The 12,806-nt window shown below is 51.7% G+C and overlaps 1 protein-coding gene across 1 annotated transcript in view; it reads right to left on the reverse strand.

Moving 5' to 3' along the window:
* Grik3 (glutamate ionotropic receptor kainate type subunit 3) overlaps positions 1-12,806 on the reverse strand; it is a 217,858-nt gene that overhangs the window by 54,585 nt on the left and 150,467 nt on the right. The window contains exons 6-7 of the mRNA XM_060379565.1: positions 5,376-5,549; positions 4,595-4,738 (exon numbers count right to left, since the gene is read on the reverse strand). Of these exons, the coding sequence (XP_060235548.1) occupies positions 4,595-4,738; positions 5,376-5,549 (318 nt within the window). The remainder of the gene's footprint in view (positions 1-4,594; positions 4,739-5,375; positions 5,550-12,806) is intronic.

The raw sequence follows: 12,806 nt of genomic DNA on the forward strand, positions 1-12,806 counted from the left end.
GGGGGATCCCAAGTTACCATCCTCTGTGCACACAAGTGTGTGTGTGTGTGTGTGTGTGTGTGTGTGTGTGTGTGGTGTGTGAGTGGTGTGCCTGTAGAAATGGATGCTGGTGTGTGCAGATGCGTGTGGCAGTGAGAGGTCAATGTTGAATGTCTTCCTCAGTCATTCCCCACCTTATTTAAAGTATTAACAGCAACAATAATATAAATGTGTGTGTTGCAAATACATGTGTGGGAGCCCATGGCCCTGCAGAGGCTGGAGGTGTCCTCTCTCACTCCCTACCTTACTCTCTCGAGACAGGGTCTCTCTGAACCTGAAGCTTGCCCCTTCTGTCTAGGGTAGCTGATCAACAAGCTCTTTTATCCGCCTCTCTCTGCTTGTCAATGTCTAGGCTGCGGCAATGTGCAGGGATGTGCTTAGCTTTTATGTGACTGCTGGGGATTTGAACTCAGGTCCTCAGGACTTCACAGCATGAGCTCTTACCTGCAGAGCCCGCTCCCCAGCCCTTTCATCTTGTATTTTGAGACAGTGTCTCTCACTGAATCTGGGGCACATGGATTCAGCTAGGCTGGCGGGCCAGGGAATCCTATGGATTCATCTGTCTGCCTTCCTGGCACTTGCATTACAGATCTACGATGTGCCCAGCTTTACATGTGGGTTCTGGGGACTCAAACTTCAATTCTCTCGCTTGTGTAGCAGGTGCTTCACTGTTGGCAGAGAGGTGATTCCATTAGAAACAGCCGCGATGTTTGTGTCACTCAACTTCCCCAGCAGCCTCGAGAGCTGGCCATGTTATTTGTGGGGAAACAGACCTAGAGGGAGAGGGTGGTGCAAGTGCCAAAGCTTGCACTATACAATAGGCAGAGCCAAGCTGGACCTCTGATTTGGTCCCCTTCACTGTCTTTCTCCTTGGGGATAGTGCTGGTGGGTATTTTGCAGTTAGATTTTTGCCTCTGGATAAAGAAGACCCATCACCCCTCCTGAGGTCATGGGGTACAGAGAAGGGCCTGGAAAATGGGAGGGAGACAGCCAGGGGGTCCTCAGCCATGCTAGTGAGTGGAGGGGGAGGAATGAGGTATCCAGAGGAGAGGTGTGGATAGCAGGAGGTCTGAATGATGGAATCCTGGCTGAGCCCTGGTCTGGGCATAAACCCTGTATTTTGAGCAGGGTTCCTGGCCTGTCCCTGGAATGAGTATCAGTACCCGTCAACACTTTTCAAGTTTCTGGGCCCCAAAAGCTCATTTCTGAATCCAAACTAAAGGCCTACAGGGTCTTCCTGTCCTTGGGCAGCTTGGCACCCCTGTGGACTTTTACAAATAGTGGTAGATGGTAGCTAGGTTAGAGCCAGGAAGACTGTGAATTCCTAGGCTACTTACTGAGACTGTCTCAAGCCCTCCTCAATGATAGAAAGAAAGAAAGAAAGAAAGAAAGAAAGAAAGAAAGAAGGAAGGAAGGAAGGAAGGAAGGAAGGAAGGAAGGAAGGAAGGAAGGAAAGAAAACAGGCCAAAGGTGTCCCAACTCACAGTCAGTACTGCGGAGCCCCAGGAGGCTGCAGAACAAAATAGGCTTGATCTGTCTAACAAGCCACTGGTCAGCAGGTCCTCAAAGAGGTGGGTGTGGTGCCCAGTACTACGTCTGTGTGTATGACTGAGTGTTATGAGTTATCACCTTTCCTTTGTGGGTTCTGGAGCCCAAGAGGCTCCTGGAAATGGAGAAAGAGCTGGCCTTTAGGCAAGGTCAGGCTCCGGAAGGAAGTTTATAGCAAAGAGCTTAGGGAGCCCACGGAACTTCCACTGTGATCCTGCAAGGTGGGGGCCATGATTGTCTCCATTTCCCAGATGTGAATACTGAGGTTCAAAGATGGACTGAAGCACTGAGGAGAGTGTTCAGTTAGTAAAATGCCTGAGGTCCTGAGTTGGATTCCCTCGCGCTCACATGAAAATGTCAGGTGTGGCTGTAGACACCAGTCACCCCAGAGCTGGGTGTGGGTGAGATGGAGACAGTAGATCGCCAGGACTCACTGGTCAGCTAGCCCACCTAACCAGTGAAGCCAGGGTCAGAGAGACCTAGGCTCAAGAAAGCCAGGGCAGAGAGTGTAGTGGAAGATACTATCTACCTCCACTCTCCACATGAATGCACACCTGTAGACACACACAGACACACAGAATCCTGGGAAGCCGGAACTCACACACACATACACACACATGTACACACACACAGACACACACGGAGCCTGGGAAGCTGGAACACACACACACATACAGACACACAGACATACACGGAGCCTGGGAAGCTGAAACACACACACATACAACATACAGATCCACACGGAGCCTGGGAAGCTGAAATACACAAAAACATATACACAGACATACAGACACGCAATCACACATAAAGCCTGGGAAGCTGAAACACACACACACATACACACACATACACACACATACACACATACAGACTCACATGGAGCCTCAGAAGATGAGACACACATGCACAGAGACACATACACATGGAACCTGGGAAGGTGGGGCACACACACATAGACACATACACACACATACATAGACACATGGAGCCTGGGAAGCTGGGACACACACACACAGACAGACGATAGACATACATACAGAGATACAAAGACACCCACACCCACACCCACATACACACGGAGCCTGGGAAACTGGGACACAAACAGAAAGACAGACATGCACACAGAAACACAAAGACATACACACACGGAAGCTGGGACACACACACACACACACAGACACACAAACACATATGCAAGATATATAGATCCTTGGAAGCTGGGACACACAAACAGACAGACACACACATACAGACAGACACACACAAAGACAACACAGACACAGGCACACACACACAAGCACACAGAACCAGGAAAGCTGGAACACACACACACACACACATACACACACAAGACATATACAGCTTGGGAAGCTGGGACACACAGACAGACGACAGACACACACACAGAGACACATACACACAAACAGACACACACATACAGACATACACACACATACACAGAGCTGGGGAAGCTAGGAGCCAAGCAAGGGGATGGAGATTAAAAGCCACATCAGAGAAGGTGAACAGCTCTGCTTAGGACTTCACAGGGAGGCCCGGCTTCCCTCAGGCTGGCTCCCACCCCTCTGGCTTCTCTCTGAGGCAGCCCACACCCTCAGGCTATCCGCAGGCCCCCAGGGAAATCTCAGCAGGTGTCTTCAGCTGCCTTGCTCCTGCAGAGGAGGCCTTCCTCCTTGTCAGCGCCAGAGGAATTAAATGCCAGCAGGTGCGGCCTGTCTGTGGGCGGGTGGGCAGGGGCAGGACAGGGAGCCACGGGCAGCTCCTCCCCGTGACATTTCCCGGCCCACCCGCCCCCTCTAGCAGAGGCTCGGGACTTGCTAAATGAAAGATGCTTTGCACACTCTGAACTCCGGCCTGGTATTTTCCAGCTCCTCACGGAAATGCCAAGTCTTTAAAATGATTTACTGTCACACAGTCAGACAGGGAGATGGGCAACTTGGAAGTGGACAAAGGGAAGACTGGACTCTGCAGGGTACCTGGGTTCTCAAAGTGGCCAGTTATAGACTGTGAGCATCTCCTGGCTACTCCTGCCTGACCCCCACGGCCCTGAGAACAGAAGGAGTTCTATAAAGGCTGGGAGTGTCCACGCCAGCCTGGGTAGGAGATCTCCGGTGGAGGGAATGAGATCTGTCTTTTTAGTCTGGGCAATGGAGAATCTGCTCCCCTTGACCATTCATGGCCGAGCCTCATGCTTTCCAAGGAGCAAGGGGTGAAAAGATGGGGCCCCTGAAGCAGTATGGGCTGTGGGCCCTCTGGCTGGGACCCACCACCCCAAAGGAAGTTAGAGTGACTACAGATGATGGTAATTGAAAAATCAGAGCTGTCAGGTGGAGCACAGCGCTGAGAGCAATCCCCAGACAAAGGCTGTCAGTAAATGAATGGACTCCAAAGCAGCTTGCCTGTTTTAGTCTCTGAAAACACACACACACACACACAGAGAGAGAGAGAGAGAGAGAGAGAGAGAGAGAGAGAGAGAGAGAGAGAGAGAGGAGACTGGACCTTCCTAGAGGGCCTCACCTGAGCCCCTTGTGTTGGTCACGGTCACCCACTCACTCTGCTGCAGGATAGCCCTAGACCTCATCCTATGTAGCCTTCTTTTCTTCCTGGTTGCTGAGACTAGACACTGGTCAGGCCCTCTGTCTCCCGACAATTCTGAGCTGAGGGACAGAGTTGGCCATCTCACCCCAAGCCGCTTAGCCAGCGGCAACGCCCTGGCACACAAAGCTCTGACTGAGTGTATCTGTCGGTCTGTAGACGGGAGCCGTAAACCCTGTGTCCAGAGTGACGGTGGAGAGGTCGGAGACAGAGAGATCTCAATCCCCTTAGAGACTGGAAAAACCGAGCCTCAGGGACGTGAGGTGACCTGCCCAAGTCTTCACACAGCAGAAACCACTTGCATCTGACCACCGAACCTGAGCACCGAGGCTCTCCACTACTTCTGAGCATCCATGGCCACCGGCAGCTTCCCTGAAAGGATGTGGGGACTCACCTCCTTGATGAAGTTCATGAAGCGGCCGCCAAAACGCCAGGCCTTGTGCCGGTGGCACTGCAGGGAGTTCACGGTCATCTGCGGCGCTCGCTGGTAGCACACGGACACGATGTGGACGGCGTCGTAGAGCAGGGCTGCATCCGTCTGCAGAGGGCACAGGCCTGTCTGAGGGCTGCTGCTGCTGCGTCTCAGCTCCTGTGCCATCTGCCCCTCCCCCACAGCAAGCTTGTGGTGTCCTGGGGGAGGGAGCAGGCCCTCACGCCCGGAGGGGAGCCCTGCCCTTTTACCTGAAGAGAGGCCAGCCTCAGTGGCCCTACTGGTCTATGGATACCCCAGTACCGCTCTCTTTTCTGCAGCCAGACCCTCTCTGCCCAACCCCTTACCTAATCCCACCCACTTCTTACTCCTCTCTTGCCTTCCTAGCCTCACATCTGCCAGCCACCACCAAAGTTCACGGTCTTTTACTCCTTTTTCTGTAAGCCGCTTATAACTAGGCCGTGTCTCCATCAGAGGGGCCCTTGGGGTGGGACTTTTGTTGTTCAGAGGGATCTGGCTGATATAGGACAGGTCTCAGCTAGTGACTGAGGTCCTAGTTACTGAAGGACCTCAGTAACTAGCAAGAAGAAAAGCCTAGATAGGACAAGGTCTACGCAGGTTTTGAAGTGTTATATGGGGAGAAGGAAGGAATGTGAGACAAAAAAGAAGGAAGGAGGGAGGGAAAGAAAGAAGGAGGAAGAGAGGGGGCATCCCCGGGGCCCATCTGTCCATCTGCCCACTGTACCATCATCACTCCATCCAACAGGCCTGACTCTGCCCGGGGAGCTGCCTGTAGCCGTTCCATGGACCACTTCTCCACAATGGCTGAGACGTGGGGATTGTCCACGTTTAGTATGCGGAACCCAGTCAGGTTCACCCCCGAGTAGCGGTAGGGCTCCAGGTCTAGTGCATAGAGATCCTGAAGAGAGAGAGGCTTGATGTGGTTAACGGGTGGCCAGTTTCCCCTTCCCCTGGCCCTGGGTACCCCTGGGCCCGAGCCGTGGCCCTGTGAAGAGCCCTGTGCATAAAAGGTGACAGAAGTACCCACAGAGTCCACCTGGATCTTCTGATACTGACCTCACATGCTGACTGTGGGAACCAAGGAGCCTGTTTCTTCATCTACAAAATGGGGGCCACTCCCCTTTACAGAACCCAGAGAAACCCTCTCACCTTGGGAGAACAAAGGTTACTGGGCCTGGGCATCACCAAGTGACAATGAAGGAGGCAGAAAGGCCAGAGGAAAAAAAAATTCCCCTTCATAGACAGGTGAATGGGGTCTAAAGAAATCTGCTGCCTTCTTCCTTCTTCTCCATGGCACAGGGCCCTTTCACCCTGCCTCCTAGGAACAGCTGTTCAGAGGACTCTCCATGGTCAGGTCCCATGCAGGCTGGTAGATGGGAAGGCCTTGGCTGCCAGCCCAGGAGAACAGGATATAAAGCCAGCTCTGGCCCCTCTTGCAGCCCCAGCTCAGGCCAATGGGCTGGTGTGGCAAGGACCCAAGAGGCAGGACAGTGGGAATAGCCAGCTCCCCAGAGCAGAGAAGAGAGCGTGTGGAGGGGGTAGTTAGCCTTCACAGGAGTCAAACAGGGCACCAGAGGTTCAAAATGACTCCAGACTCAAAGAGGCACAAGAGGAACATCACATGCTTTCAAAAGGAACAGTTGCTTGCAGGTCACGGCGGGGGGGGGGGGGGGGCGGAGAAGGGTTTGGGGAGGTGCCCCCTAATTCCACTGGGTTAGGGACTGCCGTTGACGCTAGTTAAAGCCCAAACTTCTGGTTAACATGAGATCTGTGTCCGGCACAAAAGGTCATCCCTAAGGCTGTGGTTTTATTGCTTTGCAGACTAATCTATTTTGTATGTGACCTGGCTGCCCTGCTCTGTGTCCATTGAAACACTGATGCTCCCCTCATCAGCCAGCCGTTCCCTCCTGACTTAGAAACACATCCAGTCTACATTTACTTCAGACAAATGTCTTAATTTTCAAAAACAAATACTTGGACAACGTAGACTGGCTGCAAGCCTGGACTGGGGAAACTGAGTCCTTTGTTTGTATTTTCCTACTTCCATTCGCTGAGCTGTCTTCCACCTTGAACCTGAAGCCCACTCTCACCTCTGCCCTTACCCCAGACAATCAAATGGGACACAGGCTGGGGCCCATAGGGCAGACCTCAAACAATACTTGGGCATCCTGTGGTCTCTTAGATGGCTCCTTCTTGGTGAAAAACTCCTGCTCCTCCCGCATTTCCAGGAGGACCCTTTTGGAAGGGCACCGTGTGCATTCAGCTCTGCTTTGCAGAGAAGAGAAGGACTTGGAGCCCAGGCAAGAACGTCTTATCCTAACCAGCCCAAACCATCTGTGGATTCGACCCACCGTGAATTTAAACACATACATCCACACATATGTATGTATGTATGTATTATTGCTCATCTATATTGAACATGTAGACTTTCTCCTCCCAATTCCAATACAGTGACCTATGCAGCATTTACATTGCAGTGAGTACTGTAAGTTTTCTAGAGTTGATTTAAGGGAGACAAGAGCACGTAGTAGTAATATGTAAATACAACGCAATTTTATACAAGAGACTTGAGCATTGTGCTGTCTACTTTTATGTCAACTTGACACAGCAAGAAATTATCTGAGAAGAGGGAACTACAATTGAGAAAGTGCCTCTCTAAGATTGGCCTGTTTACGGGGCAATGTCATGATTAATGATTGATGGGGGAGGGCCCTGCCCACAGTGGGTGGAGCCATCCCTGGTTCTAGAAGGAAGCAGGCTGAGCAAACCATGGAAAGTAAGCCAGTAAGCAGCACCCTGCCATGGCCTCTGTATCAGCTCCAGCCTCCAGGTTCCTGCCCTGTTTGAGTTCTTGCCCTAAATTTATGGAGCTATAAGTGAAATAAACCCTTTCCTCCCCAAGTTGCTTTTGATCATGGTTTTCGTCTCAGTAATAGAAACCCTAACTATGACAAGCATCTACAGAAGTTACTATCCAAGGAGGTCCTGAAGCTAACCTCCCCTCCCCCATCCCCATGAATACTATGGATATTAAGGAACAACTCTCTATGGCCTTGCCTCTAGGCCAGTGTTTAGGACAATGAGGAGGAAGTAGGAAAAAGTCAACACTAAGATGGCTAGAGGGTGTCTAAATGGTACCAGTCTCAATGGAGAGTGAGTGTGGGGACCATAACACGTTTTAACTCTCTCTTGGTTTTCTCTGTGTAACAAGCCCTGGTTGTCCTGTACTCACTGTGTAGACCAGGCTGGCCTCGAATTCACAGAGATCCTCCTGCCTTTGCCTCCCGGGTGCTAGGATTAAAGGTGTGTGTCACCTCACCCAGCCACCTTTAACTTTCAAAGTGACTTCCCTTCTCATTTTACAAATAAGGAGAGAGTACTGGAGTGGGGGTGGCTTGCAGAAGAGGAGATTGAGTCACAAGGACTCTGCCCTCAGGAAACACTTCGAGAGGTGGTGGGTTGGTCAGGTGAGGGAGACTTCTCAAGGACTTCAGCAGACTTCCTGGGCTGCCATCCACAGGCTCATCCACCAGACGATGATGAAGCTCAAAGGTCCCCACTGGAGGCCAGTACCAAATTCCCAGACTTCCCAGCCCACAGAGCTGTGAGCTGGAGAAACTCCTGCTGTCTGTGGCCTCCTTAGGCTACGGCGTTCTGTCTGTGGGCTGTTCTCTTAGACTCAGAAAAGCATCACTTCTTCCTGGTAGCTTCCCCTATTGTCCCTTTACATACACACAACGAGGTCTATCAAAGACCCAGCTCTGATCCTGGGACCCCACCCATCCCCCAGGCTTTCATCCTAACAGGCAGCAACTGGTAAGGTCTGGGTGTGAAATCCTTATGAGCTCCTGAGCATTCTTGACCCCTGTGTGGAAAGGGTCAGCCTGGCTAGTAACCTCCTGAGTGTTTAAATATTTCCTTCCCCCTTGGAGGAGGCTCTCTGTGAGGATGTTAAGTTGGAAGTAGCTTGGTGAATTGCCTGGGAAGGAGGGTAAGCGTCTGATGGGAGTTTGTTTCAAGAGCCAGGCCTCAGAGACCTTTCTAGGAAGGCCTGGCGAGCTAAGCATATTGTGCTTTGCAATGGGTATATCCAAGTCTGGGGCTGCAGCTGAGCTTCTGGGACCATGCCCGACACCCACCATCCTCACCCTTCTCAGCAAGGGGCTCTGCCTCTTCTCAGCCTCGAAGCCGACCTGATGTCTCAAATGATGACAGATACTAAAAACAGTAGCCTTCTCAGGGTCCCTGACTCAGTTTACCCGTGTCTGGGCTCAGAGGCCAGCCTGACTCAGTGTGAAGTCAGGCATTTCTACGTTGGTGGGGAGTAGTGCTTCTCAACCCATGGGTAGCGACTCCTATAAGGATCACCTATCAGCTATCCTACACATCAGACATCCATTCACATCTCGACTCAGAACAGTAGCAAATCTACAGTAGCAATGAGATAATTTTATGGTTGGGGGTCTCAACAACAGGAGGGACTGCAGGAAAGGGTCACAGCACTAGAAAAGTGGACAACCACTGTTGGGGAGGCTTGTGTGCTAGTGAAGCCCCCTTCCCTGGTCCTTAGCTGCAACATTTGATCTGACAGGACAGCCACAGGCTGGTGGCAGGGGTCGGGTAGAGGGCGGGGCTTGCTAGTTTGCTTTTTTTCATCGTGGTGACAAAATCCCCGACAGAACAGTTCAAGGGAAGAAAGGCTTATTTCAGCTCATGGTTTCAGACAGTTTCATCCCATCCTAGTCAGGGGGACGGATGGAAAAGCAGAGAGGCGGGAATGTGTTGGATCATCTGTTCATACCGTGGTGGGCCGGGAAGCAGAAAGTATGGCAGGAACCAGGGGCTGTATAGAGCCTTGAAATACCTCTTTATAGCAGCTGGTCCTACCTCCTGGGGTCCTAGAGCCTCCAAAAATCCTGCCACAGAACAGAACAAGCTACAGAACAAGTATCCAAAGCATGAGCCAAGCCAGTAGGGGGACATCCTAGATTTCTGTCATAACAGGTTCTCATGGGTGTCAGGGCTAAGAGCCACTTCTCCTCATGCCATTCCCTGGTCTCTACAAAGTCCCCTAGCGACACAGAGTACTCCCATCCCTGTGGCATGAGGGCAGTGACACTGCGTAGCTGCTGAAGAGGCCTCTTTGTCCAGCTCCTGTTATTGTTTTTTTGTTCCAACTGCTCCGGGCCAAGACCCTAAGTGCTCAACACGGTGAACTGTGGGTAACTTTGCAGCTTGGCAAAAAAGTTGCATTTCCGATGCCAAATGTTGACACACTGAATTCAGTGTCGACTGGGGACCTTTTAGAAACATTCAGCATAACATAATAGACTAATTCATTAGCACCCCATGGGTCTGAATGGGAAGAAGCCGATGCTCGGAAAACATGGCCTCAAGGAACGACAGATGAAAATATCTTTCCCATGATGTAACTGTTATTGCCGGGAAGTGGCATTAATTGTGATTGCTTATCTATTAATTTATTATAATTCTTTTTTTTTTTCACCTCCAGGCTCTTACCTACATGTGACATGTACCACGGGCTCAGCTGGGGCTGATTAGCACTGGGTTATCTGGGAATGGCTCAAAGCTGGCTGACATCGATAATGGCAGCTGGGGTCATTAAAATGTCTTCCGCGTGGGAGAAGCGACTTTTTGAGAAAATTTTTTTGAAGGGGAAAGGGTTGATAATGTGCATTTCCTAAGATAAATGCCCAATAGTCCCTCCCAATAGTGCCACCACTGACCACTGGGCGTGAAAATGGAGCGTCATGAGAGAGGGTCCTGAGCTAACATGGCTGAAAGGAAGACCCTGAAGCTAGTAACAGACTGTGATCAGGGAAGAGGACCAAGGGGGACATGGTGGATGCCCTGACACATGGGAGCTACTGGGATTGCCGTGGAAGACACCCGATACACATTCCACCATAAAGCTGTCTGCTGCACTATGGAGGCCACAGCTCCCTGGAAGAGCCTGGTCTCCTGTGCCCCAGAAAAGGGCAGGAGGGAGAACAGTGCCCTAGAGCAGCCGCAGGGCAAGACCCAGAGCGAGAGCCTGAGCCACTATCACTGATCTTTTGTGAGACTTTGGGCGAGTCATGTCATCTCTCAGATGCCATTTTCCCACCAGCTGGTGAAGAGAGAAAAGCACACTCTCCCTTGGTGGCCTGGAAGGGGAAATCAGAGGACACAGGCAAAGGCCTTAAGTGTGGGTGCTTCTGGGATTTGTGAAGGCTCTGTTTACCCCATTAGTGTCAATCACCGTGCTGGACCATTACGGCTAGACATCATGAAGAGTCTACCTGCCAGAGGAGGCTTGGGGCACTGCAGTGACAGTTGTCGGCAAAGGCCTTGGCAGCTGGAAAGCCTGTGCTGGGAAAATCCCTGCTGTCTGCTTGTCGCCTAGTCATCTCTCTCTGAGCCTCGGTTTCCACTTTTCTGGGGGAAATGGGAGAGTCACAGCTCCCTTGAGACTTGTTTTGGGGGATGCAGGACACAACGGGAAGCCAAAGCAGGAGGTACCTTAAGTACCTCAACACCGTCCAGGCTTCGGACACTCACCCTACGGAGTAACACTGCCATTGTCATTGTTTTACAGATACAGGCACGAGGCAAAGAGAAGGGGGGTACCTTGCCTAAGGAAGTGACACGTCATTTCTGGTGTTGCTGTGTGTGTGAGTAGTTTGTAGTTAATGTGTACACACACGTCTGTGTGGAGACCAGAGGAAGACGCTGGGTGTTGGGATCTATCCCCTTCCACCTTACTCCCTTGAGAGGGAGCCTCTCACTGAACCTGGAGCCAGGAAGCCCCCAGGAACCTTGTCTCTATCCACTACATCCACGGCAGAGGTTATAGGTGTGCGCAGCCACACCCAGCTTTTCAGCGTGGGCTCTGGGGACTTGAACTCAGTTCTCAGGCTTGAGCAGCTAGTGCACTTTAACTACTGAGCCATCTCCCACCCTCCGAAATGAAGTATCTTAATCCCAATCAGACACACCAGGGCCCGTGGTCTCAACCGCCTGTTGCAAGTGGTGATGAGTACTGATCTTGCTGATTACCGTCTAATTTGCATGGCGGCCTCTCATCCACTCGTCTCCCACTCAGGCATCACAGAGCACCTGCTGTGGGCCAGGCACTCCGTGGGCACTACAGACAGACAGCCTTGCTCACAGCAGGACATTTCAGAGCTGGTGCGTGAGCTGTGTGTCATTGGGTCCATCTCTATGTTCATCATACCAGCTCAGAGCCGGGGGGTCCCAGCATTCGTTTGGTAAATGAACACACACAATAAGGAAGCAAACTCTAGGACGGATGGGCAGTGCGTGGGGCTGGACGAGAGGTCTGGGGTGTTGGTATGCTTCTCCTGAGACCTCTGATCTTGACCTCCGTGGAAAACGGCATCACTGCAGAAGGCACAGGGACCGAGAGGGGTGCTACCATCTCTGATCTTGGTCTGGGACACTGGCAGGGATTGAGCACCTTATCCTAAGCCCCCTGGTGGCTCTCTAGGACACAGAATGGCAGAAAGTGACTGGGCTGAGGTGGCCTCTTAGGGAGAAGGTACCTGGTCTCAGTCCCCAGTTTTTAGGGTCCCTGTCTCCCCTTGGTACTTTCATCAGGTATCTAGTTCTGCTTTACAGCCAGCAGGATGGACAAGGTAGCCCTGAGCTCTGCATGGGCACAGTGTGTCTCGAATGGAGGGTGTGTGACAACCAGAGCGTGCTGGTGACTATTCTGTGCTGGGGAGAAACCCTTGCTGGCAGCAGTGGCCCACTGCTGTGGTATACATCTCACACTAGAGGACTGCAAGCTAAGGATACAATATGGAGCCCTGAGAACATGGCTGATCCTCCAACTCCAGCGTAAGCCAGTTCCAACCCATTACTGAAGAGCTAACCTACCTTCTGGCCTTTGCTTGTGCTGTTCCTTCTGTGTGGGATACCCTTCCTTCCTCCTCTACCCACTGGTGAGCTCCTATTGATCCTTCAAGGCTTAGCTCAAGAGCATCCTTTTCTAGAAAGCCTGTCTCCAACTTGCCACCTCCTACCAGCCTGACAGCTTGGAGCATCTCCTTGTGCTGTTCCCTATGGCTGTCTGCCTGAGATCACAGGCCAGCTGTATCAGAGCCAGATATGTAGAGGAAGGCAGAATCGC

This window comes from Meriones unguiculatus, chromosome 3 (assembly GCF_030254825.1).
Source record: "Meriones unguiculatus strain TT.TT164.6M chromosome 3, Bangor_MerUng_6.1, whole genome shotgun sequence".
Classification (NCBI taxonomy): Eukaryota; Metazoa; Chordata; class Mammalia; order Rodentia; family Muridae; genus Meriones; species Meriones unguiculatus.